This window comes from Anser cygnoides, chromosome 6 (genome assembly GCF_040182565.1).
Source record: "Anser cygnoides isolate HZ-2024a breed goose chromosome 6, Taihu_goose_T2T_genome, whole genome shotgun sequence".
Taxonomy (NCBI): Eukaryota; Metazoa; Chordata; class Aves; order Anseriformes; family Anatidae; genus Anser; species Anser cygnoides.
In genome coordinates, this window is record NC_089878.1 from 35,294,748 (window position 1) to 35,322,686 (window position 27,939).

The 27,939-nt window shown below is 36.8% G+C and overlaps 1 protein-coding gene across 14 annotated transcripts in view; it reads left to right on the forward strand.

Moving 5' to 3' along the window:
* R3HDM1 (R3H domain containing 1) overlaps window positions 1–27,939 on the forward strand; it is an 80,246-nt gene that overhangs the window by 35,760 nt on the left and 16,547 nt on the right. For 3 of the 14 annotated variants that reach the window (XM_048062757.2, XM_048062747.2, XM_048062750.2), the window contains exons 4-18: window positions 1,753–1,794; window positions 2,248–2,337; window positions 7,780–7,894; window positions 10,070–10,148; window positions 11,710–11,769; window positions 11,851–11,991; window positions 14,433–14,541; window positions 14,641–14,736; window positions 15,988–16,025; window positions 16,108–16,158; window positions 16,291–16,517; window positions 19,193–19,447; window positions 22,831–22,985; window positions 24,470–24,571; window positions 27,242–27,502. In XM_048062757.2, the coding sequence (XP_047918714.2) occupies window positions 1,753–1,794; window positions 2,248–2,337; window positions 7,780–7,894; window positions 10,070–10,148; window positions 11,710–11,769; window positions 11,851–11,991; window positions 14,433–14,541; window positions 14,641–14,736; window positions 15,988–16,025; window positions 16,108–16,158; window positions 16,291–16,517; window positions 19,193–19,447; window positions 22,831–22,985; window positions 24,470–24,571; window positions 27,242–27,502 (1,821 nt within the window). The remainder of the gene's footprint in view (window positions 1–1,752; window positions 1,795–2,247; window positions 2,338–7,779; window positions 7,895–10,069; window positions 10,149–11,709; window positions 11,770–11,850; window positions 11,992–14,432; window positions 14,542–14,640; window positions 14,737–15,987; window positions 16,026–16,107; window positions 16,159–16,290; window positions 16,518–19,192; window positions 19,448–22,830; window positions 22,986–24,469; window positions 24,572–27,241; window positions 27,503–27,939) is intronic. The other 11 variants (XM_048062758.2, XM_048062749.2, XM_048062755.2 and 8 more) reach the window with 9 other exon arrangements.

The following is a 27,939-nucleotide window of genomic DNA, read 5'->3' on the forward strand; positions in this document are numbered from 1 at the left end:
GGGTGTTTGCTTCGTTAGACTATTTTTAGTTATGTACTGGATTCAAAGCTTCCAGAGTTTTGCAAGAGGTAAACAATTTCTTGAGTAGTTCCTTCTGCCTGTTTTGATAGTCAACTGAGGATCCCACTAGCATTGTTGATTGATTTTATGTTTATACAGCTTGATTTGAACCCACCTAAGATAATTGATGCTGGATTAATTGATAGAGGCTGGGAAATCATCCAGTTCTTGAAAGCTCATTAGCTTGGTATAATGCAAACTTTGCCAGGGAGATACAAAGTGCCAGCTTTCAGTAAACAGGGAGTGCTTTCAGCATAGGTGGTTGAGGGGGAAAAAATGACTTACAGATACCAACAAAACTTCATCTTTGTATTGTTCCAGGTATGGGGAAAGTTGAACTGACTTTGCTCAGAATCTCAGCAAGCTTCCTTAAAAAAAAAAAAAAAATAGATATCAGTTCAGTCAGTTTTCAGCACAGCTATTTAAAATCCTGTTACACAGTGAAATGAATGATATTTAAATGAGCTTCTCAGTGAAGCTGGGTCAACATCCAAAAAAAGATACTTGATACTTGAGGAAAATGAGCGAGAGAGAGAGAGCTGTTCTTCTGACTTGACATGGTTGAACCCTTCAATTTAGGGTAGGAGTTTTTTAACAACATGTATTTCCTGCAAGAAATTAGGAGCAGATGTCTATCAAGTGCCTTTTGTATGAGCTTAGGGCAGAGTTTGCTTTCTTCGTGTAGTTTTCAGACTGGGTTTTCATTTAGTTTGCTTCTGGAAGGATTCCCCTTTCATAAAGGAGGGGATGTTGTCCATTAAACAACACTTGAAACTGTATTTCCAGTGTTAGCTTTCACTTACAAGTATTAGGCCTGTGCTCACTAAAATCAATTCTGTTAAAGGCTTGTGTATCCATCAGTTTTAGTTCTGTAGTGAAACCAGTACTTTCATTATCTTGTGCCACTCTTAAGTGCCTCCAAGTATCAAGGGGATGCATTTTAACCATGGAGTTAAAAACCTGACAAACACTTCTTTGATCAAATATACATTTCAATCATGCATGCTGCAGCAAATTTGTGATTTTTTTTAAAGAAACTATTAATGGGAAAAGGGTTCTGGGTAGATAAAGATATATCTGTGCACAGTAAGTTACTGAGCTAAAGAAAGTTTTGACCAGCAGCTTTTTGTAAAGTTGGTTTTTATAGCTCCTAATCATCTTTTATATTTTAATATGAATCAAATATATATTAAAATATATTTTACTTATTAGTATTGATTTCCTTGTAGAGGCAATGTGTTGTTTTTTTTTCCCCTTCTCCCGTATCATCATTTTTCCAGGTAGGTTTCAGGAAATGGGAAGAAATTTTAAAAAAAAAAAAAGAAAAAAAAAAAAAGAAAAAAAACACTCAAAAACCATTCACGTTGCCAAGGAAATTAGGACACGATAATTTTAAACGTAGGAGCGGACAGAGTAAACAGCCTGGATCTTACTGACCGAGAACAATGCTTACTTCCTGTTAAATTTCTGTAACATCTATTGCTGATAAATGAGAGAGAGATTTCAAGGACAAGCACAATGAAAAAGAGAGCATATAATCCTTCAGCCAAAAGCACCTGCTGTTCCTTTCACAGACTTGACCACCATGTCAGTAATAACTGTTAAAACTTTCTCTTTTAAGCAGTCTTTTGCATTGCTAAAGTTGAAGTGCTAAGTGTAATATAAACCTTTTCTGTTGTGCCCATCATCCAGCGGCCAGTGCAGTCTTTTGGACAGACAGCCAAAAGGTCGAAGGTACAGTAGCCTTGTGTGCTGGCATGCTAAGGAAGCCCTTCATGCTTGATGAAACCTTGTTACTTTGTGAAAAGTGCCTTTAGTTTCATCCTTTATTTTTTTGGCAATGAAGCTTTGTTTTATTCTGTTGGATTTTTGTCTTGCCTAGTTGTCTGCTTTTGTGGTTTGCCTTTATATTTTTGGTGGCTTTTTATTGTTATGGAGAGAAGCACTTTCCCAACGATTTTATTTACTTTCCATTAGATGTGCTCTATTGTGCTGACAGTGCCTTCAAAAGCTGCAATTGCTTGGGTATTTTTTTCCTAAAGGAAATAATTTATTCTTTTGAAAACATTAAAAATGCAGTTCTCAGCCAATTTGTTTTACATAACATGAATGGAAAAATAACGGCTTATGGTATATTTATATAATATTTATAAGCCATAGTTTTTAATTTTACATACTTTCCTTTAGTCAAACACAAAGTTAAAGTTAGTTCGGAGCCTTGCTGTATGTGAAGAATATCCACCACCTCCTACAGCTGAAATATCACAGGACTTCCAGGTAAAAGTCACATTACTGAAGTTTCTGAAACAATTTAAAGTAATTTACCGTTCAAAAGAAGGTCTTTTGGGTACTCTTTAAATATGCAGATGCCATATGATGATGATTACTATTTTTGATACAGTTTTAACAGAGGTGGTAATATCTGGCAAAGAGCCTGCTGCTGTGGTTTTCTGAGCTATAATGGTTGATATCTGGGGAACAGAAAAAGGGGAGCTTGGTTAGTCATTTCAGCTTTCTGGTGTTACAGTGCACTTGGCGGTTACAAACTGTTTCATGCAGTGTGCCATCATTAAGACAAACGTTGTGTTAATATGTGGCGTAATTTAACAACTTTTCGTATCTAAAGATGTAAGTGGCTGTAAGTTCTGGTGTTCTGACGGAATTTCTGCATGTTATTCATAATTGCTGGTTAACACATGCCTGAGGTATGCCTGGAGACTAATCTGTTAAGATATTTTAACATACTCAAAGAAATTCCTAAATAACGGACAAAATATGTAAAAAGCTTTAGAGAATTTTAAATCTAACTATTCTGATTTTGCTTTTATAGAAGTCTGTATCTTTAGAGTGAAATACTGTTACTAGCTTTAGTTTGGGCTATGGATGAGAGACACCGGAATGATTTTCATGCTGCTCTTGTTTTCACTCCTAACAAAAGTGAAATGATTCTTAGTGGCTTTCTTGTGAAGCGTGTTGAAATATTTCACTGTTATTTGAAAAGCTTCTAAATGGTCTTCTTGTGAGAAGTCTCGCTTTCCTTAACAAGCAGAAGGAAACAGTAGAATAGCAACAACTGAGGGTTTATTGCTGTGGGACTTCTAGTTCAGTTTTGGGGAGGAAAGGAGGTTGAGAACTCAAACGGGTTAAAATTTATGAAGAATGAACTGTCAAGTGTCTAGGTTTTGGTCTTGGGAAAACTGAAAGTAGTGTTGTTTTTTTCCTCAGTCCTTCACTAATATACTTACTGATACTTGAAAAGTTAATTGGAGAAATTTTGGAACTGGGACTGCTGATTTAATGAAAATCTAAGTCTGGTACAGCAAGTGGAGTAGGAATTTAAAAGCGAACAGAAAAATTAATGCCATTTACCATGATTTATATTCCTGTTGCGATGTTTGCCATAAGATTGCCTAAACTAAGAGATCTAGTTCAGGCTTGAAGCAGTAGGGCTTTGCTGCATCAAGCACTTTATCCGAGTATAAGAGGAGAGAATCCTAATTTGATGAACTATTCATCCACAGCACATTTTAAATGTAAGTCAGGAGGATTTTTAGAACTCCAGCACTACGTGACACCTTGTATTTAATGGTTTAATATCAGAGCCTTATTATAAGCGTTCTCTGCAGGTAGCATTTGTTGCAGTGTCCTGGGGGAGTCTCTCCTTAGCTGCACGTAGTGCTGAGTGCTTCTTGAAAGCAATTAGTGCAGCAGCGGAAGAGATGTAAAGGCCAGTTCTGCAGAACGAATTGAATTGTGGGATAATCTAAGTTTGCACAGAATGAATGTCATAAATGAGACTGTATATTAAGAAAGAAAACTAGATCAGGCTGCAAATTTTCTTTAGAAACAGTAATCTAGGAAAAAAGTGGTTTAGGGATCCCAGTAACTATGCAAATGATGGAGAGAACAAATTGAATTATTCTGGGTTGAATAGAGAAATGCATGTTAAGAGGAGAGTCAGAAGTGGGAAATTGTTGCAACCCCTGATGCTGCAGTGCACATCTTAGTGGCCGCAGGTTTTGTGTGACCTTCTATAACAATACGGACAATTTCTTCAACTGCTTGCTTCCTTTTCCAAGGGTTTTTGGGAACAGTGTGGAAGGGTTCTTCTGGAAGCAGCAATCTGCAGGTCTGCAAGCCCCATGCTGGAAGCGTGCTATGTGTGTGTGGGAGGTGAGGGGCTGTATGGCACAGCCCTTCCTGGCAGTGTTGGAATAAAGTGTGCGAGTGCCTCCCCTTGCTGGAAAAGTCACTGCTCCGTTGTGGCAGTGAGACTGCAACTGAAACACGGCTTCCCTTTTTCTGTTTGTACTTAAAAAGGATTTTAAGAGTCAGGAAGGATAAAATTCAGGATAAAGTTGCTGATGATCCTTAAAAGAATTCTAATTTTTGGTCTTCAGAAAGCAGGAACTGGTGTGAGTGTTGGGATAACTCTGTGGTCTTCCCTGTGACTGTTCACAGTCACCCCTCCCACACGGCTGTGCCTCAGCTCTTTGCAAGGTGTAAAGCTCCTCGGCATATGCAGGTGTAGCAGTAGTTCTGCAAGCCTCTGCTGCCTGCTGCTCCTCAGAAGGCTGCAGTGGAGGAGGTGATGGACCAGACAAATCACCTCTGGAAGATCAATGTATTTTCTGAAATACTTGTTTGTATTTTCTGGAGCAATTGCAACGTGGGAGAAGATACTCTTCGTTACTGAGGAACTGAAAACCTCACCAGTGTTGTGCCTTAGTTGTTGAAAAGCACTGGCAGTCCTTTAAGTAAAGGGTGCTATCGAAGTGTAAGCTTGCCAATTTATTGCTTGAAGAAAACCATAACTGATTTATTTGAGCTTTTATTTTTGAAAACACACTAGCTCTTTATTCTTTTGCTATCCTTTGTCTAAATTTAGGTGCTGGAATTGTTCTGCCTCTGTGTGCTCTGATACAAAGTACAAACATTAGCCAAAGCACGATCAATTTCAGCCCTTATTAAGAAAGGGCTGGTTTCTTGTGAATGAGCTGCTACTGTTATTATTAACAAGTAAATCAATCTTTGAAAGATTGAACTTCTTTAACAAAATAAAACAACCCAAAGGGAAAGAAAAAAAAAATAACAACAACAACAAAAAAACAGGGTCTGCAATGTTAGTGAGTTTATATTGACTTGTGTAAATTCGGATTCTTGGTAAAGCAACCCAGGACATAGGACCTTTGATTAGTCCTTCAGTAACCTTCAGTAATGCTTCCCAATGCTTATATACTTTCTTTTTTTTTTTTTCCAAGTGTATTAAGCTGGAGGAATTTTTCAGACGATGATTTTGGTTTGGAGGTTTCTGCTTTAGTGTTTGGCTACTTTTTTTTTTAAAATTCCAAAATCTGGTGACAATTCATGCTGCTGCAACGAGGAATTCAGATAGGAAGGTGATTTGTGTCACCATAAAGAGTCTGTTAAATTAGTATGCTAGCAGAGACCAGCTATCACCAGGGTGGGATTAAAAGAATTTTAAGGAATAGAGGCTAAAATATTTTTCAGCAGCTTTCCCATGAAGTAGGTCATGTTTAATTAGATGCTACATTTTTTATAGCATGAAATCACAAGAAAGTGCCCTTTGGTACACAGTTCTATATCACACTTTGAAGTCGAATTGATGCTAGCAGAGTTGGCTGCTCAGATGGCTCTTCCTTTTTTAGCACTTGGTGGGGAAAGAAGTATGAAAATGATTACTTGCTGAAGCCCTTTAACTAAACTATTGCCGCATGCTTTTTTTTGTACTCTTGGTAGGTTTCATGTAGCCAGTTAGTCTTCTAATAAAGGAAAGTCAGAATCAGACTATGAAAAATTCCTTAATTTACTAATAGTTTTATAGAACATTGAAAAATGGAGAAAAGCACGTTACATTGGTGGATGAGAGTCAGAATTAATTTCTTAATAGCACATGCACCGTGCTTCTTTTATTCTTTTTCAAATAGTATTTATGTAGCTACTACGTGAACAGTCAGCATGTAATGCACTTTATAGTGAAAAATAATTTGCTTATATGGATTGTGTTTATGTGTATGAGGTGAGGAATGCAAAGTTTTGTTTTGGAATCTTTAATGTTTTTAGCCAAGTGAATTCTCAAGACCAGTAAAGAAGTATGCTAACGAGTTCATTAGTTGTGAAAGATAATGGTTTTTATCAGCCTTGGATATAGATAACCTCATAGAAGCTGAGAAGCCTTCACACTTGTGGTGCTGTTTTGCAGGGTGCTGATGGATTAATAAGTTTAATTAGAACATTCAAGGGGGGGGGAACATTTCATAATGAAAGGGAGAGCTGGCAGTTTTCTCAGCTAAGCTCTTTTTTTTATTTGAAACAGTTGTAACTCCGCAAACGTATATTCAAACTGTTTTTTAACCATAGCCTCCTTAGTGCAGGGCTCCTACGGCTCAGCTCGGAAGAAACCAAGGTGGCGAGCAGTTTATGCTAGGTAGGGCGGGGAGGAACATTACTGCAGGTTATGCAGAGATGCGTTTGCAGGTGAAGCAGTCTTCAGCCTTGGCTTTAATTGTCAGATCAAGTCTGTGGTGTAAGACATCAGGAGAAGCTTACAGCAGGTGCCTCTGTGGGTAAGAATGGGCTTGAAGGAAGAGTGAGGACTTGGGTGGGAAAGGATTTGGTGCAGGAGTCAGGAGTGGAAGGGAAACTTGCATGTGGGACAGGTCTGTGGCTTGGGCTGGGAGGAATCAGAGGTTCGTGGGTAGGGGTGATGACAGTGTCTTGAGTTGGTTTCTAGGGGAACAGAACTAATGTCTGAGGGACTTCCAGATACAAGGAGTGGGGGAGTGCTACCACAGGACTTTGCTATCCTTTCTCTTAGCATCACTCGGACGCAGAATTTTTCTCCATTTCTCTCTACGCCCTCTGGTTTTGCTGTCTGAAATATGATAGTCCTTTGTTTTAGCAGTCTTGTTAAAGACAAAGAGGCATGAAGAACAAAATGACTCTTGCCTACTAATTAGGGAACCATTTTGTCACTTTAATTTAAATGACGCTTTTTTTTGACAAGTTTGGAAAACAGGGTTCATGATACTTCAGTGACTTGTGTAGAAAAGTGAATTTTTGAGATGATTGCACACAAAGCTACTCTGTCAAAATATATGAAAAGATAAGAATCTAAGCCTTGATGACAGTACGGTCTGCAAGTTTTGTCTTGATGTACTGTTAAAAATTTTTTCTTTTTTTGCAAGTATGGTAATGCTGGTCAGTCTTAGAAATTGCAACATTTGTTTTAATGTTTTTTCTTGGTATAAACCAAATCAAAACTTGAAGCCGGTTGTTATAGTCGGAAACTATGAGTAATGGAGGAAAACAAGCACTGTGGATGGTGTGTTACCTAAAAAAAAAAAAAAAAAAAAAAAAGTAGATGTATAAAATTTGTGCACCTGAAAAACTGGAATGCTTTCACGCTTGTCTCAAGGTAGTTTAAATTCATTTTGAAACGGCAGTCTGGGCCTGGAAGTGTGTGTAAATTCAACAATATGTATATTACTTTCTATGTCTTCTCTGTAGTTGTTGATTCACTGATAAATAATTTCATTTTGTTTGCATGAAGTATATGTGTCATCAGAAAGAATATGAGGACAGTTATTTTCCTTGTTAGTTCTTCATTTTTGCAGGTGATATAGTACAGAACAATTGTCCTGCAGATATGTATCATTAGAATTAATTTCCATGATGACTGACTTTTACTTTTGACAGGAGAAAATTCAAATCCAGTTGTCACATTGTTTTGAAAAAGAAGAAAAGCCTGCAAAAGATGAAACGGAAAAGGAAAAGTCGAGTGATAAATTGCCCAGAAAAATGTTATCAAGAGGTTTGCTATCTGTCATTCTGCTTTTAATTTGTAGTTTTAAGATCACACTTTCTAGAAAATCTATTAATGACCTCAGGTGACCTTTGGGAAAAGTGTTAGAATTATTTTAATGTAAAAATATATTGTTTTCCTAAGACTAAAAAATGATTTTTGTGTATATGAGCTGCAGTGGATTTTTATGCATGTTAATGATTAATATTTCACTGTATCTTGTGTACCTGAATACGTGATAGTCCAGACTTGCATGTGGAAGATGATTTGCAAAGCTGAATTACTTTCCCTGTATGAAAATAGTATAGAGGTAGTAATATCCAGAGAGTAGTATCTGTATAATATGGATAGAGATGAAAATATAGCATGGACGGATGGAGTTGTCACTTGGTGAAAAGTCAGGCCCCCTTTCCTCTGGCTTTTGTTAGCTTAAATTTAAATAAGAGACAACATTTTTATAGTTAGCACCTGCCAAGATGTGACAAGCTCAAATCTTCTCCGTCTTTTTAGTATACCTGTTGGTGAAATTAGTTGTTTGTCTGCACACCAGTAAATACTTGAGTGCCATCAAATGGCCTAATCCCTGTGTTAATCAGGTAGTAGGTTATGTCCTGGGTATAGAAAGAATCTGGAATTCATTCATTTTAATCTGGAATAGAACTGCCAAAATTAATGACAGAAGACTGTCTCTGTCCGTGTTACCTAATGCTGTAAGTGTTTTGTATCAGAGCTAACTTACCTAACCTTTAAAGTACATTCCCACCTTCTGAAATTAAAAAAAAAAAAAAAGCTAAGTAATGGTGAAGAGTTGAGAGTGAGTGACAATGTCTAAGCTGTTGTAAATACACCCAGCATAACCCGTGGAGGTTAATTACTCTCCAATTTAAGACATGCCAAAATATATTATGATGGAATTTAAGCATCAATCTTCCAGTAATTATTACAGAATTATTGTTCACTTGGCAAATTAAGAAAATGAAGGTAAATAATTATTCAATTTTTTCTATCAGGCATGCCTCTTTTTCTTTCTCCTTGGAATCAAAAGTAATCCCAAAAGATAAATGCTTAGACTTGCTTGGTTTCATTTCTGTTCTCTTGACAATGCTAGGGGAGGATTGATAGTGTATTGAGCTCAAGGAACTCACTGTCATTCTTCTTTAGGGAACTAGAGGTTCCCTGTCCTCAGATGGACTTGGAGTCTCTCCAGGAAAGATTTCAGTCTCGTTTGTGAAAAATCAAACACTTTAGTCACCCTGTTTCCCACTATGCCAAGAGACTGAACTCTCCTGGCACTGTTGCTTCTAATAAAAAAAAAAAAAATCAGCATAGATTCTGCATCCACTGAATCTTGCCTTCTTTGTGCAGTAGTCCCCTCAGTCATTGCTAATAAAAGCTAATTTGCAAGGACTGTGCTCCATACTAACCACAAAAAGACCTGGAACAGCAAGGCATAAGTCTGAGCTGTGCATAACTTAAGAGGTTGGCACTTGAGTAGTTCTTGGAAGAAATATAGTTCCAAAAGTTATTAAAACATCTCTAGCTTTTAATTCTGGGATACAGAACTCTGGAAGGTTCTGGTGTAAGGAAAGATTTGGTGTTAGAAGTATTTCTTTCAGTGACACAATGTAACCTGGAAATACTTGGAACAAATCAGACGTTTGTGAGACTTCTCTGAAAGTTCTCAAACATCATGTTGTGAAAGCCAGACCAATAGAACAAGTGTTTTTAATAGTACAGAACGATAGTGATGGATAAACTGTTAGATACCAACTTACAGTATCTTTGGGCGGCATCCAGTACATTCTGTACATCAGCTAGTGGTCCACAGAAATGCGTGCAACAGTGCAGTGTAGTGTTTTGGAGAAAACCTGGAGGGTTAATGGACATGATGTGACTCAAGGTGATATGCTGCTTCAAAATGTTTAGCAGTTTGTTAATAGATTGATGGCGTTACTGAAGCTTTTGCCTTCTGTATTACACTTGAATTGGAGAATTGAGGAGGTCATACTGGGTTTTCTGTTTTGTTTTTTATTTGAGCCTTTTCTCTGGAAAACAAAAATGTTCAATTTAGAATAATATGCCTATTAGTTAGTATTGATCCATAAATAATATGTTCAGCAATAATTGGAAAAAAATATATATTTTTTGCGAAGTGTAATTTTGCTCTCTTCCCCCTACCCTTAGATTCCAGCCAAGAATACACAGATTCCACTGGTATAGATCTTCATGAATTTTTAGTAAATACATTAAAAAACAATCCCAGGTAAGCATCAGTAAACTTAACTTTGTTCTTCTGTCGTCTTGTTGCCTGAGGTATAACACCACTTTTTGTTCTGTTCTTTTTGTTTTTTTTTATCCCTCCTCTTCACTGACATGTAGTGTTAGACATTTATTTAGGATGAGTTTTTGTTATGGAGGCTATCTGAAACACCAGTCCGCTGTAATTTGTGTGTTATATGAATGCAGGTTCAGGACACTGAACTATTTTAAATGGTATTTGTGTTAAATAAATAAGGAGTTCTGATAGAATTTTAGAGTCTCTTCTGTATTCAGTTCTAAAACTTACTCGTTTAGCATCTACTTGTTAGATACCAAAGTACCTTTTACTTTTATCTGCCTTTTAATGAATTTCTAGACAAAGGAGTTTCTTTTAAGCTGTACTATATAAACCATAGGTATATACATCTTCAATCTGCACATCAGAAACCAAATCTGGCCTTATCCAAGTCTATCATTTAGCAAGAGTTGACATGATTTGGTTGCTTTGAGGTTTGGAGTACACTGTCTGTCATTTGTTCTTTTCCTAAACAGGGTTTAATACTAGGTCCGTGGCTGTACATACAAGGCAAGAAATAAACTTGCTGTAGTTGTGCTGCTATCGCAAAAAAATATTCCACTGCTATTTGTTACTCGTTCATATTATAGTTAGTATTTCCCATGTGATAATGTATTGGGATTCTACTTTATTGAAAAAAAAAAAAAAGAAGATGCTATCATAAGTGTCCAACAGCTTTTAGTCCTATAGAGTAAAATTAGGAAGCACAGGCCTGTGCTAGACTCTTACTTTGGCCATATTGGAAGTCGTAAATCTTCAGAGTGAAAATAGGAATTGCAGATGAAGACCTACTATAGGCCTTTACTCATGCAATATCTGGGAAGCTTAGTTATCTGATGCATGCAAATTATCAGCTGTGGGACAGTAAATTTCATTACATGTTAACTTACTGAAATTGGCATAAATGTTTTTAAGATACTATTTTACGGTGTTTCAGCTAATGTTCCTATCAGTCAGCCTGAGTTTAAGCTTTTTCATATTATCTCAACATCTCAACACATTGCAATTTATGCCAGTTTTTAACCATTTGCTTGTAAGTATGTTGTAGTAATTCTTTCCATTATCAGTGCTTTACTCAACGGTGTATCTCGATGATCCTGTGATGTGATTCACAATCCAAGGGTCAGTTCAGACCTCTGCAAATCTTGCTACCCAGCGAGAACCAACCTGGTCACTCCTTCCCTTCTTCCTGAGTCTTCTCAATGACTGTGCTTTCTATTGAGCCCACTGGGCAGAGATTACTTGGAGAGTCTTCGTACTCTGATTTCTGAGATGAGAACAGCTTGTTTCAGTTAGGTGGGTTCAATAAAATACAGCTTAGTGAAGAATGAATAGTTTCTCCTAAAAATCCTGCATTTGAGACTCGGTGGTCTTATTTAGAGTCTTCAATCATCACTTGATCACAGATGTTATCTGTGTATTCTTAAGGTGAATACAGCTGCAGTTATTGGAGTGTCTCATATGTGAGCTGCTGTGTTTTTATTTTCAGGGACAGAATGATGCTGCTGAAATTAGAACAGGAAATTTTAGATTTCATTGGTAATAATGAGTAAGTACTGTACTCTTATAGGAGAAAAAAATTGAAGAGCGTTCCTGTTTATTTAATAAAGCTACTATTCCTCTCTTCCAGAGTTCCAAGAAAAAAGTTTCCCCCAATGACATCTTACCATAGAATGCTGTTGCACAGGGTAGCTGCTTATTTTGGATTAGAGCACAACGTGGACCAGAGTGGGAAGTCAGTCATAGTAAATAAAACTAGCAATACAAGAATGTAAGTGTAAATGTCTTGAAAAAAAACTTCTTGGTACACAGGTTAAACACTTGGGATGTGCAGTGATGCTGCATCTCTAGCAGTAGAAGTTTATTCATTGGGAAGCATGCAGCAAGGAGAGATGTTTCTGAGATCTTCACTGTTTATGCTCCAGATAATGTGATGTGCTTCATGTTTAAAAATTCAGGGAGGAAAAAGTATGCTATCTGTAGATTAAGGTGGTGTTGCTTTTCTTGCAGAGACGCTTTGTGAACTGTTTCCATAAAATATCTATTTATATCAACCATTTGTATGTTTAAAGATTTACACCGACTTCAAACACATTCTTTTTTCTTTTGGAAAGCAGAACAGCCCTTAGAACAGGGTCACTTTCTAACAGGGTGAACATTGGGGAACAGACTTGCAGACTTGGCATTTGTACTATAAAAATCTACTGGGAAAATTCAGGCATTGAAATCTGTTGTTGGAATAATGTTGCCTACAAGTCAAAAGCCTTACAAAATATATGTAGCAAGGAAGACAGACATCTCAGTCATCTCTGACAGTGCAAGTGTCAGCCAGGTTAACTGCTCATGACGTGCTAGTTTGCTGTGACAGCTGGGGAGTTCTTGGAAAAACTGTTGGAAAAATCTGTATTTAAAAATACTAGCGTGGGGGTCACAGCATCTCCAAAACTCATGTAGTTGACACTTTCTTTCTAAGGACCTAGCTATTCTGTCTTCTCCGCTTGTTCTGTCTCCTGTTCTTTCTCAGAAAGATGAAGGACTAATGTGTTGGTATGATAAAGCTTTGTGTTTTACCTAGTTTCTGGTTTTGGCTTTGCATGACATTTTAAGTACTGTGATGTGAGCATGGAAATAAGAGTTCACAGCTCCTGCAGTCTAATCCCAGCCTCTATAGACTATCCATAGTTTTGGAGGAACAAAATCTAATTACCCACCCTCATTTTAGAGTCGGTAGAACTAAAATAATATACCACACTGAAATTTCAATTAAGTAGATAGTTTCATCCTCGAAGTTTTTAGAAAAGCATGTAGAGCTTAAATATGTGTTAAATAATTTATGTATTCATGTATGTGTTTTTGCTTTGGCTATAAATTCTCTATTGGCATATAATTATAAAGCCATGCGTTTCAAATCTGTTGCCTTAGCATCTACCATCATCGCTAGGCTGAAGATTCACACATTCAAGTGTGGAATAAGAACTATTAAAAGATGAATTAATTTTTTTCTAAACTGTATTAAAATAGCCTATTGCCTCTGGAAGCCCCCTGTAGGTGTAGTTACTAATTAGCAGGCATTTCATCTAACCTGCAGACATTAAGAGTCTTAATGTTTTCAGTATTCTTATTTTAAATCGCTTTGGATATAAAATAAGAATTTAGAAAGAAAACCTTGGAGATCTGCTCCATGTTGAATAAAACCAAACTTACCTTTTCCTCATAGGCAGATTCCCGGCTCCAGCGCCGATCAGTGATGTTACTGACATCAACAACCCAGTGCGTACTGGCACGTCTCAGTGGAGTGGGAAGTTGGTGATTGCAGGGCAGTAAATTCAGGGACCTTTAAAAGAAAGAGGTAAGACAGTCTAAAGGTTCTCTGAAATGCCTGCTAATTATGTTTGGGCATCCAGTATCTAATAGTTAGGCTTGGCTGTTTTACAGAAAAAGATCTCCCGATGTTATATAAATGCCATGAGTAACGAAGAGTAAACAGAAGAGTATACTCATGTTTTGTCTTTTAATAGGCAAATTCTTCCTGATTGTCTGAGATCATCTCTTAAAATAGTAGTAGTTTTGTTGTCTAGGTATTTCTTATCAAAATTTGATGACGAGTTTGCAAAATACCTCATTTTCTTTCACAATGTAGATGAAGTAACGAAAGAATATATATAGTTGCTTCATCCTCTCACTATGGTCTTGTGAAGCTCTTTCTTTCCTGCATTTTTGTATCATTCTTCTCTTGCTTATTTCTGCTTAATTTTGTTTTAGAATCTTCAAAGTTTCAGTGCTTTCTCCTCTCTATATCTCCTTATCTTCTGTTTTCCCTCGAAATGAACTGAGGTATTGCAGCTGTAGCAGGAAAAAAAAAACCTATCTTCACTTCCGTGCATGCCCAATATCCATTGCATGGCACCAGTCTGGATTCAAGAACACGTCTGGTTCCCCAAGGGCATGGTTGCTTGCCACCTTAATTGGAAACTGAAGCAAAAGTTTTGAAGGTGGAGGAAATTTAAAAGCAGGTTTGTTACGTTTCAGGAACAGGAGTTGTTGGGCATACACAACAGTGTATATTTTTGGTACCTTTTCATTGTTTGGACGACCAAAATCTGTCACTTCTGTTAGACAATTAAATATATTGAATGCATTTCAGTTGGTTCCGCTGTGTGTAGTGTATGTTTACAAGCCCATAAATCTTTTTTTTCTAACAACTTTTCATAGACCTGACCAAAAGTTTTGTGAGCATATAAAGGATGAGAAGGGTGATGATTTTCAGAAGCGGTACATCCTTAAAAGAGATAACTCTAGTTTAGACAAAGATGACAACCAGGTAAATCCATATTGGTTATTTTTCCCTTCTCTTTGTTATATATGATTGTGTATTTATACTATTTTCATGTAGAAGTTGACACTTTATCACTTAATTTAGATGAGAATACGATTAAAAGATGACAGAAGAAGTAAATCAATAGAAGAACGTGAAGAAGAATACCAGAGAGCTAGAGAGAGAATATTTGCACAAGATGTATGTATCAAAGAAAATCTTAATGTACGAATACTTCATATATATGCGTGTGCTTCTGGTTTTTGTTAAGAGATGCTTTTTTCCAAGAAACTTTCTGTATCTGAAGAGGGCTGAGCAGATAAGAATCATTAATGTGGCTTGAGTGAGTTTTAAATGATATCGAAGTCACTGAAAAATCTTTCTTTAACCATTACTGCACAAAGCCCGAGCAACCTCCAAGAATGATTTTGGTGAATTATTTAGCATTATCTACTTCAATGCAAAAGCTTGCCCCTTACAGAAATTTAAGCTTAGTTCTGGTAATGCGATGTAACTCAGAGCAATATTTTTTGTTTGCTTATTTATTTTAAATAACTTATTCTCACTTGTGTCTAATTCAAATGCATCTTATGACTAACCACAGTAAAATGACTTGAATTCCCACACGTGAAAACTGAGTCAGAGATGTGGAAGTCCAGTCTCTTGACTGGAGTTATCAAGTAGGATGAAAATTCTGCACCTGTAGTTTAGTGAATAGGTTTGTGGTGTTGTTGATGTGCAAGCCATAAAAATATATTCATCTGTTCCAGACCATCATACGATGCCACTTTGTAAACTATAGTTCAGCTTTGCATTTTTTCCAAGTAATATGTATTTTAAATAATACTAAAATACTGTCTTGAAAAAAGTTACTTCTGATAATCCATTTTTTCTGACATTTTCTGTAGCTTTCATACATCCAAAACCAGATTCTTATTCTGAAGAAAGTGTAATGAGCTCTGTGAAGCTAATTCGCTATATTCAGATATGTTCCAGAAATGTTTTTTTGTTCGCCCTACTTACAAAAGGATGGACTTCTAGTTTTAAAATGACACTTTGCATACTCGTTTACCATGTGCTGTACCCTTAGAAAGCTTTTTACCAAATCTTAAAAGTAGTTACGGACAATGTAATGAAGTTGTTAATAGCCTTTTTGATCATATATTCTCTTTTCTTTTTACTATATCTGTGTTTGTACCTAATGAGTTCGGTAAAGTTATTGCAGTAGCCAGTAGTATTAATTCAGGCTTTCAAGAAGAAGAAAGGGCTCCAAGGTCTAGTTAGCAGACTTGTGCAGTCACACGTCAACTGGAAGTTGCATAAGGGAGGAAAGGCCTATAAAAGTCCATACATAATATAAAAGGCTTTAAATTGCACCTTGTTTTGTTACTGTACCGTAGTAGGGGTTCCAGATGCCATTAATGTAATTTCTACACTTTTTTTGCCACTCAGTCCCTGTGTTCCCAAGAGAATTATTTCACTGATAAAAGGTAAGAGAATTTGCAGTTCAATTCTGTTTTGTTTTTCTATTTTCTTAATAAATATTAAGCTATCTTATTAAAATGTCAACAGAATCCAGGAGGAAGAAACTAATAGTACACAACAAAGACGACAGATATTTAGGTATTTGATGCATTCTTTAAAAAAAAAAATCCCAAAGTATTCTGCATGCATTTCACCTTTTTCTTCTTTTTTTTTCTTTTCCCTTATTTTGCAATTGATGCTTGTGCTAAAAGTTTAGTTTATAACTTACAGAATCAATAAGGAAACATCAGGGAGATCAGCCAACAGCCATCAGAGCAGTACTGAGAATGAGCTGAAGTATTGTGAACCCCGTCCCTGGAGCAGCACCGACTCTGATAGTTCCATCCGCAATCTGAAGCCAGCTGTAACGAAAGCCAGCAGCTTCAGTGGGATATCAGTTCTGACAAGAGGAGATAGCTCTGGAAGCAGCAAAAGCACAGGCAGGCTGTCTAAGACAGGTATTACAAAATCTGTACAACTACATAGTTCCGTAGCAGTGAAGTACCTGATGGTTTGAGACGTGATGAATATTGCAGATGTGTGCACAAGTAGAGGCCTCAGTCTTGTAGGTGCTCCATGCATACAACTCCCTCTGGACACAGTGGGTGCTGCATACATAGAATGACTACAGACCTAGGCCTATAGCGCGAAACCGCTTTGGAGAACTAGAATTCAGGTTACAAATTAAATGAAGACTTTTGACTTTGGAAGTAGAATTTAAAAATGCATTGCAGATGGCTTTAAGCTAAATGCATTTCATCTGATACAATGGATTTGAAAGTACTTATCAACATAAGTACTTTATACAAAATAATATAATATTTGGAGTTCAACTCTGGTTTCAGTGGGGCAAAGCTGCTTTGTGCAGTCTTAGGAAATTGTGCTGCTATCCTACTAGCTAGGAAAAAACAGCATTAAAGCCTATGTTAGTGACATTTGTTGTGATATCTTTCAGTGCCATTGTCAGAATTTAAGTGCATATGTCTAAAAAGTTTACTTAATGTTTAGACTGCTGAAAAAATCAAAACAAAACTAAATGTACTGTTTAATTGTAAGATTCAGAAACGTTGGGGTAAAAATACTATTTTTATAAGATTTTGTGTTTCAAAGGTGTGCTAATGTGTAACTAATGTCAAAACAATCTCAGAAAATATAGATACAATTCTGTGGATCAGAAATGAAATTTACTAAATATTTGTATTCTGAATGCTAAAGTAATTTGATACAATAAGTGATCTTGGTTGTGGAGAATTTTGAGGCTTGAAGTGGATAGGTGGGTTACAGATGTGCTATTTCAGAATTTGAAGTAGAACTTCAAAAAAGCAGAATGTCTTGTCTGTATTGTGCTTGGCTTTGCTATTATTTTTAAAACTTGTTTGAAAGTAGACACTGTTAAAGTTTTTGCTTTTCCCTGAAACCACCACTGCCTCATAGGTAGTAGTACATGGCCACACTTTTGTATCTTAATGCAGTAAAAATTGTTTGTTGACTGTGTACTTGTATAAAAATGTATTCCAGGAGTACTTCCACCGATGTTTTGAAACTGTGCCATCATGTATGTTCGTAGAAATTCTTTTTCTAAATTGCAAGAACATAAATGAATTCTTGTTGCTGGAATTGCAAAATGTTGCTGGAAACTTTATTTTGGCATTCAGAGAGTTAACACTCCAAATTCAGAATGCCTGTCTTGATGCTTCACTGCAGCTACAGGTGGTGGTGATTTAGCATGCCTTGGGATTGTTTCTGTTGTTTTGATAAAGGGTGTAATTGGCTTTAATTATGATGGCATTAGCCAAATTTCTCTACATAATCTAGAAGTGGATATATTTGTAAACAAATCGAATCAAAGTAACTGTGGTCGAGCGAGGCTTGTTTAACAGCGCTGGGATATGCTGTTTTGGCCCATTTACAATTAATAGCTTTGTGTTTCACTTTATCCAGCAGTCGAACAAAGGCTAACAGCATCAGCAAATGCTTTGAGCTCTACTAATTTTTCATACTAACAAAATGGTTGCAATTAGAATTCATTGTGAAGGGCAGTAATGTGACTTAAAATAGCAGATAAATTTAATCACAGCCCTGTTTGAGTCTTGCTTTCTCTTCTAGATTGTATAGAGGCTGCTAATAAAGAGTTGTTAAGTGTAAACAATGATATTCTGTTTCCAAGTCCTGCAAGTATCATAGCAAAGACTTACTAAGAAGTATGTTAAATGGTATACTTAGAGACAGTGCAGTTCTGTAGAACACTCCATATTGGACTTCTGGATTATTGCTTTTGGCTGCATGCATTGGCTTTCAGAAAGCTCAGGGTCTGGTTCTCCACTGCCTTGCAATGGTTATAGCCATTAATATCTGTGAAATAATTGCTTTCAATAAGCTCTTTTACATTCCTTTCAAACTTTGAATCGTTGCTTTAGGCTATTTTTAAAACTACCATATTACCTTAACTTTTTTTCAGCTCCATGCTTGATTTGAGCCTGAAAATTGGGGTGATAAGGGAGGAACAACAACAACAACAAAGGGGTGTGTTGGGGGTTTTTAGTATTCTGCAATTTGTCCAGCAGGTGAGACAGATCTGACATCTAGTAGGCAAAAAAAATGGTCATTGCTTGCATGCAGGCTGTATCTATAAAGCACATAAATTTAGCTCTTGCATCTTAAGGGACGTTTGGCTACCTGCACCTGCAGTACCCCATGGCCTGCACACATGCAATCAATCCTTTGAGCCTGCGTGTGCAGAGCTCTGGTGTATCCAGACCCTTGGGTACATCAACACGGATGCGTGCATCATTTGGGAATATGTGAGCAACTGGTTAGGTGTATTGTGGAAGACCTGCACTGTAGCACATGTGCATATATACAGGGATATATTATCTGTCCAGAAATCAGATCTAGAGATGATCGCTTCTCAGTGCAAAGCAGTGCTGAATTGACCCTTGGTTTACAGAAAGAATCTTGTAATGGCATTCCAGGGGAGATAAAGGGGGACGTCATTGGAAGGGCACTGTTTGCTAATGTACTTGTGCTAAGCTTTAAGGGTAAGCATTTGTGAAGCATATACATACATGTGTATAAAGTGAGCATGATGTTTCTGTCTCTAGGTAAAAACAATTTCTCGTTACTCCTTTCCTAGGTTCAGAGTCTTCTAGTAGTGTAGGGTCATCCACGGGTTCTCTTTCTCACACCCAGCAGCCTCTTCCAGTGCCAGCTCTAAGCCAGCCTTCTCATGGCACGCCTGCCGTCTATCCAACTGTCAGCACTAGTAACTCTCTTTCCTTTGATGGTGGCATAAATGGGCAAGTGGCACCTACTAGCACTAGCTTCTTTTTGCTTCCCTTGGAAGCGGCAGGCATACCACCTGGCAGTATTCTGATCAACCCGCAAACAGGTTGGTACCGCTCGTGGATGTTCTTGTTACAGTTGAGAACTTGGACAAAAGTGTGCGAGTGTTTACATGAGACTTAATTTCAGTATTGTCTTGTCTTTTTCCTTTATTTTTTGGTGTGTGTATCTGTTCAGTGTACTAATTTTAAAAAGAGAGCATGAGCCTTGGATAAAAGGGATAAGTAAATCCACTTGGGTTTTGCTACTAGTTTTAATTTATAGATAGTATCTTAATGATGACTAGCACTAACTATGAAAATACTATGATTATTATCCAGAACACAGAATAATTTAAATTCATTTTTTCAGCTTTTTGTGGGGAGATGGAGAAGTCTTTTCCAGTGCTAATATAAAAGTTTTAGTGAGGGGAGAGCTCCTGAGCAAGTATTCACATCAACTTGAAAGAATCTATCATCCTTCATTTTGTTTGTCACAACATACATTCTTTCTCTGTGTACTCATGACATTGACTTAATACAAGAGAAAGAAATAAGGATGAGATTACATGCTATTTTTAAACTTCTGTTTCAGTTTAAAACAAGTTTAAATCACTGTTGGTGTATTTGGCCCATACTGATATTTTCAGTAAGCAGTGGGAGAATGATACTTCATTATGTAGATGCAGAGACGTGTAACTACTTGTCTGGATTTAAAAAAAAAAAAAAAAGGCAAACCTGGGAAAACTTTAACTTGGTTGTAGAAATTAAAAAATCCTGAAAATTTGAATTTATCTTTTCTGTGCAACCTATCTTTATACTAAAATTAAAAAATAATCATAGTCCAAAGATTTCTTTTTCCTTGTAGATAAGGAAATACTTTAGGATCTCTCCCATCATTTTGTAGATACGCTTTATTATATTTGAATATAAGTGCATGTGCTTTAACTAAATTTTTCTCACTAGTGTTGCTAAAATAATCACTTATTAAGTTATTTCTCTCCTGAAACTAAATAGTTTTATATTGAAATTAATAATTTTCTCTTTATATAACTCAATTGCCATTCTTACATATGAAACTAGAGAAGCTTTTTTAGTTAATGATTCTGCCTGCTGGGATGCCACCTTAGGGGTTCTTAAAAGCTTCTAAACAAATAGTTAAAGCCGGTCCTGCTAGAAGGGCCTGCTTTAACTAGTATGCTATGCTGTAGCATATCATCTTCCTAGATAGCCATTGCATTTGGAGGGGCTGTATTTGCTGTCTTATATCCAGCTTCTGGACATAGCACTACTGACTTAGCTTTTCTGGTCCTGATGGATTCGTTGCACAGCTTATTTGTGAATTTTCCATTGGGTGAAGACAAATGTGATTAGTGATAAATTTTTGCTAGAAAAAAAGTTCTAGCATTTGTGTATGCTAGAGTACTCTGTGGCTTACATTAATACGAAGAATGCTGGCTGTCATTTTTACATTATGAGTTTATAGCATGACCATGCTAAAGTCTTTGGAATTACCAAGCAACAAAACAGATAACTGCAGGTATTGCAGGAAGGACACCATCAGCTAGAAAGTAGCGGCATCTAAGATATAACACAGCTTCATTAGTGACTTTTTGAGTCATCCTAATTTCACTTATGTCATCGCTTTGCATGTGATATTGGTTTCACTTTCTTCCTCATCTGATGTTGGTCATTTTCCGTGACATGGATGAGGCTTCCACATACAGTAGTGAGGAAGGGCAGAGAAAGAAGTAATTGTAAAAGAGTTTTGATCAGCAAACATTCCTTTTACTCTCACCCCCCTCAGTAAAGGCAGCAGGACTGTAGAACTGACTGTTCAATGTTCATTTAAATTACCTTCACTTTCAAGTTATGACGATTCTTATATTTTATTTATTTTTAATGTATTTAAACTAGCCATTAATGTTCTTTCATGATAGAAGATTATCTTAATATCTACTGACTGTCTAACAGAAGCTAAAGTACAATTCCAGAGCAAGGAGTGTGTAGGTTCAGCTAAACTTTTGATTTCTAATGTAGGGGCATCATCACATTCTGTAATTGTTCATTTGGCTTTATTGTTCCAAATGACAGTCAGGGTTCAAACCCCATAGATTGGTTTCTCAGCACTTCTGACAGATCTCGTAGTTGTAGGTCAAAGGACTTGTCCTTAGCAGTTGAAGACCGTGCTTGAAAAAAGACAGCTCTTACTCAGTCGCTACAGGAAACACGTTAGGCTCCAGGGATTGCTAGAAAGGAGTAGAAATAAATAAAATCACATTCCTTATTTATATTTCATTCGCAATTCTTGACCATTATTAAGCTATATTGAATATAGCTTCACCACCTGCAGTACGTCTGTGCAGCTTGCTTTTTGTAGCTGTGCCCATGCTGCCTGTCTCTCTCTCTCACATCAGCTGCCTCAGTCCTGTCTCCAGTAACTTCGGTGTTGGCCAGTTGCTTTGAAATGGGATGGGACGAAGAGGTCTGAAGGAGCATTACAGTCTGCTTTTAACAGGACCTGGGCTAGGATGCAAAGGCTTTAGTCTCAGCTTATGCCTCTGGAAAGGCACGAAGGAAATCCCACGAAGGAAAATATTTATATTGGAGGAGGGAAAAATTTACAGGAGTCTTTGGACCTTCTTAAGCACCAAAGTGAGCCAAGGCAAGCCACGTGTCATTAAGCAGCTAGACTTAACCACAGGCCCTTGCTGACTAATCTGTTGTTCCTTTGGTTCTTTTTTCCCCCCAACCCACACAACCAAATTAATCACTGTTTGCTTACAATTTACTTTTTAATAGTTTATTTTTAAAGTTTTGCAGTAGTCCAGTGATGTAATACTGAAGATGCAGTTTATTAAATAGGAGAATCATGTTGCATTGTTTCATTTTAAAGCTAAGAGCCAATTCATCTATGAATAGGGGAAGAGAGTACTTTAATCCTACTAACTAGCAGTTATAAGAGTACAATTGCAGCTACTGTTTTATATATGTTTTATAAAAATGTTTGCCTTTAAGCTGTCCGGTGTCAAACTGATTAAAGAAGATTCATTTACTTGTCTTTTAAAAGGTTCTTAAAATAGTATTTTTATTAGGGGTTCCCCTTTATTACTCTTGACTTTTTTCAGTCTACTTAATAAAAATGAGTTTCTAACAGGGTATGACAAATATTTATTAGTGTTCGTTAAGTAAAGACTGGGTTTCTTTGTTTACTTTAAAAACTTGTACGTTTAGCTGCATGAAGTTTGCTGGTTAAGGCCCTTTTAATCATGGCAATTCTAAATGTAGTTGTGGGGATTTGGCATAAATCTGGCATGAAACAGTGCGCCTTTGTTTTAGAATTGTATTAATTTGTTCATTTTGTTTACTGTAAACACATTTGTCTTCTTTTTCTCCAAACTTGGCTAATACAGCTGCATGTCTCTGGCTGTGTTCTTTTTCAACTTCCCAGGTCAGCCGTTCCTCAATCCAGATGGCACTCCCGTTGTGTACAATCCTCCGATGCCTCAGCAGCCCGTTAGGACCCAAGTGCCTGGACCTCCACAACAGCCACCTCTTCCCCCACCACCTCAGCAACAGCCAGCAGCTAATCACATCCTCTCACAGGTGCACATGTCAAACACATGCTGCTTGTACTGATGATTGATGCTGTCATATTGCTGTCTGATAATCAGGGATTAGTAGGGCTGCTCTGGTGACGCATATGTTAAAGCAGCAGCAATAGCTGCAGAGATGAGTGTGGCTGGAGTTCTTCCCCACAGCCCTCAAAACTATCAGTTCTCCTAATAAGTGAACGTGGTAGGCAGCCTTTTCTTATAAATACAGAAAATTTAAAAAAAATAGTGAAAATGTTACAGTTTCAAGAATATAGCAAGCCTAGATTGCTCTGGAATAGTTCTGTCTTCATCCGGTGTCACACTTGGACACACACACACACCTAGCATACAGTCACATAGTCAGCAAACTGGGTAGGGAGTTAATCCAGTTGAAATCTCTTTTCATTAAAGTTATTTTTCAGTCTGATGAATTTGTGGGCTGTACCGTACAAGCAGTACGGTGGCACAAAAGAGGTAGTTTAGGACTGGTGGGTATGAATGCCTCTTTGGGTAGCACCTTGGCTTACCCTACTTAGAAAACCCCATGCTGAAGAACAGGCTTTTTTTTCCTCATCTTGCACAAGAGGAATTTGGTAAAATAAGCCACATTAAAGATGATTCAGCCCTTGAAGAAGAAAAGAAAAGTGAGCAGTGTGCTATAGGCAGGAGAAGGGAGGGTTCTACCTCTTTTTGCAGCAGCTAATTCAAGCACCAAGGTATTGGCTATAGTCTCCTGCGGTGTTTTCAGATTGTTCTCAAATTTTGTCAGAAAGTTATTTATAGAATGTTATCTGGCTTTATCCTTGTCCATTTTCCTTGGCTTAAATCTTCTATTCAGGCTACCTGCATATGACACAGTAATGATGGGCTGCTTTGAAAAAGGTTCGTTTGTACAGTTTATCCCTGTCTGATCTACAAAAGTGTGTAGTATTTGTAGGTTTCTTCACAAATCCTTTGCTACTTCTATAATTGCCTTCTCAATGGCTGCTGGAGTTAAACCTGCTCAAAATAGTATTAGCAATGATAGCTCTCTGATGTTTAAATAGCCCCAATGCATATAAAATATTTCAGTATTGTTGGATAAAGGAAAGTAATACGTTTTAATCTGTGGTTAGTACTAGATCCATTCTGTATTTAGATGCTTTGAAATAACTTGTATTTAGAATGCATGTGTAGTTCTTATTTATAATTTCAAAACAATCTTAAAGAAATAGTATAAGCTAAATAGAAGCAATTTGACCTATTTTATAGCTTATATAATGTATAACAAATAAAGCAAATGCATTTCTGCTGGGAGACAGATACTGGAAATCACATTTGTTTTAATTCTGTTCAGTCTTTAGCTTGATTTAATTGGGGAAAAAATGTATCCCTTCCCTCTCTGGTAATGACTGGAGCACGGTTGCTTTTTTTCTATTACAAAAGACTTTGACTTTGTTTTCACTTCTCTTACTCCTAATGTTAACCATGTTCATAAACCTGTTATTTCTTCAGCCTATCCGGCCTCTGCAGCCTTCTTCCCAGCCTGTTCAGTACTCTGCAGTCTCTTATCCGCCCCCGCTCCTGCCAGTCTCCTCTACCCAGCAATATTCTGTGGTATTATATCTTCTGTTCATTTCCTCTCTGCATGGGTTAATCTTTAGTGGGTGCTGACCTTTGCTTGGGTTGTTTGTAAGTGGTGTCTGATACCAGTGTAATGACTGGCTGGCTTCTTCATCGCAGTAAAATATTACCTGAGTGGTTGAAAATAGTTCCCGAGGTTTTACCCTCTAAATTTTCAGTTCAACAGAAAGACATACAATTGGACTATTCCTATATATCTGTATACAATGATTGATAATTGTAAAGGAAAAGCTTTTTCAAAGTTTTGTTAGCCAGTCAATACCTTTTTTTATGCCTTTTAATTAACTTTTCTCCATCCTTTCTTCTTGTTGCTATGTCTGCTTTTTCTTCTGCTGACCCCTAATCTCTTTTCAGGGATCAGCTGTGCTGTGCTGTTGTGGTTTTTTTTTTTGTGGTTACATTTTCTAGTCTCCTTGCCAGTTCACACTCCCAGTTCACGAGTATCCAGTGTTTAATAGATGGAAGCTGGAAATGAAATCTAATAGTCTTTTTTGTAAAAATTAATATTCACTAAGAATCTTAACACCAAGACAAACTGAAGCCTAGGAAAGGAGAAAAGTTATCCAAAGCAGAATCCGAACTAGGGTCCGGGTCAAAAATTGAGGCTTCCCAACTTCCCATGCTGCTCTGTATGTTATACAATAGCTATTTTAGTACGTATTCAGAGTATTTTGTTACTGGTTTTGGTATTAATCAGAAACATCATCTAGTAATAAATATAGATCTGAAATCAATAGGCTGCATATAATTAAAACTATATTACAATACTATAATATTATATAACTATAATACTATACTATATATATTATATATATATATAAAATATTATAAGTAGCTGTAGTTTAGATATACAATCCCAAAAAGGAATTGCACCTCACAAAGGGCGTATTGTTTTTAGCAGTGTTGTTTCTCATGGTATTTTAGAGTTTGAATACATGTGAGCTGCACTGAGAATAATTTAACCATTCTCATCTCATTAACTGAGAAGGTAATTAACCAATGTGAACTTCCTACACAGTTTTAGCATATGAATAAATTGCTGCCTGTAGCAGCTAGTTCAAACATACCTTAGGTTTCTGTGCTGTAATTTGCAATCATTGTTAGGCATACATTTGTTAAAACAATGAAACTTCCCCAGGTTTATAATAGTTTCAAACTATTTCATGCTCAGGAAATGAGTTGAAGTACTAATTGTGCTGTCAGTTTCAAAAATGTATTTCTTCTTATGGTAACTTACGTAACGTAGGGAAAAGGATTGATGGTCTAGGTTCGTAGTCTAAATTGAACACCTTCGTAGTTGGTAGCAGGAAAGTTTGGTTTATCCATGGCTGGCAATACCGTGTTTCAGTGGTTGATCATACTTGTACTGTATCTGTTGTTGTGGGAAGAACTGACCAGATCAGAATTTTCTTGTATTCAGTGTATAACAGAAATAAACTTGTGGTGGGGTTTTAGCCATTTGTACAAGTAATATTAAATCAAAACTAAATATCAGGATCTCTTCTCTAAACTAGATGTTATGGGAAGCAGAATGTAAAATCCAGTGTAGAGAAGTATTATGGTTGCATTAATAGGCCTCATCTAAAAATGAAGTGACAAAGGCAAGTTAAATAGTTGATATGATGAAAATAAGTCTTTTTAAGATGTAAAGGTATTCTAAATAAAGTTTTAAGTGCAAATTCATATTTCTAGTATTTAGTATTTTTAGCCTTGGAACTATAAAACTTCATCATACAATATGAATATAGATCCATAAAAGACAGATGTTGAACTTAGTCTTTCTTGATTAACTCATATTTTCTTCAGGATGATCTGAGTGAGAATCAGGTGGTCTTAAAAATTTTGAGTTTCTTCACATTTGGAGTTTACTTTTGAAGAGTGAACCCAATCTGCATGTCTAACAAAAGATAACTTATTAGAGATCACTTTTTATTTTCAGAATACTGGTAATCCATTTGATGCTGAATTGCTTGAAAAGAAAAATGCTTGGGGAGTTTCATAAGAGGAGTTTCATATTCCATGGGACTCCTGCAGTGCTCAGTGCTGTCAGTACCATAGTTTCAGATGGTAATAAAATACAGATAATGGGTAGCCGCTAGAACGGATTTTTGCAGCTGTTGCAAAGATTGATGTATTTTTTTTAGCATGACAACTATGTAGTATAATACCAAGTCAGACAAATGTGTCTTGTTATCCAGGATTAGAGCCTCATTAACTTAAAATTAAAAATTAAACAAAAATTACTTTAACAATACTGATGCTTTCTGCTGTTTTAACTGGGGGTTAATGTTATTACTCAGGCTTTGGAGTGCAATCAGAAAATGTATTGAATTCTTACAGTAAGTAGATAGAGGCAGATGTGAGCCAAAAAATCAAATATTTGAAGTGAGTAAAGTCTCCCAACATGGATGTTCTTCCCCACTGTCAGCCCTGAAGATAATTTGCTGCTGTTCTATCTTGTGCTATTGTCTTTCCTCTTGCTCTTTGGCTGATGTTGCTAATGTGCAGTAATTTGAGACGTTCCTATATGAAAATTTTACTTACTGAGCTATTTTGCTTTTACTTACTGTGATATAATCTTTTATTCTTTTTTTTCTTTGAGTACTTGTGAATGTAATTTCTGCTTTTTTTTAACAATTACAGCAAGACAACCTAGGATCACAATTTAGCCATATGAGTCTTGCCCGTCAGCCACCTGCTGATCCAGCTGAACCTCATACTACTATGTTCCAGTCCACTGTAGTCCTCCAGCCCCCACAGCAGTCTGGTTATATCATCGCAGCTGCTCCACCTCCACCACCCTCTGGCCAGCCAGTTTCTACTCAAGGCTACTCTACATCTAGCCACCCTGTCGGCCAGCAAGTGCTCCAGCAGCAGGGATATATGCAGCAACCTGTGCCGCAGGTACAATGGTTCTGTTTCCATTCTGCCAAAAGCTATAGTTAAAACATGATGATGCTGTTCCATTAATGGGCTTTTTATATGGTATGGGGTTCCCTGTTAATTTGTGGCTGTGTGCATTTTTTTCTCATTTGTGTTGTGAAATGAATGACTTCAGTTTATTTGAGGAGGAATAATCACTCAGATTTGTCTATTTAGCTAGTTAAATAAAAACAAAGAAAAACCATAAATATCAGAGCACTGTTTTACTGGTAGTGAGATTTTAAAACTACCAAATGTGGATTTTGTACATCCTTGTGTTCTCCATTGTTTTCTAGTGTCTCAGATGTTTCCTTATGCAAATTGGTCCAAAGATCCTGAATCTGCTCCCATCTCCCCTCCAACCTTCTCCATGGTTCCAACAAGTAGTTATTGCAGTTTAAAAGTAGCAGTGCATTACT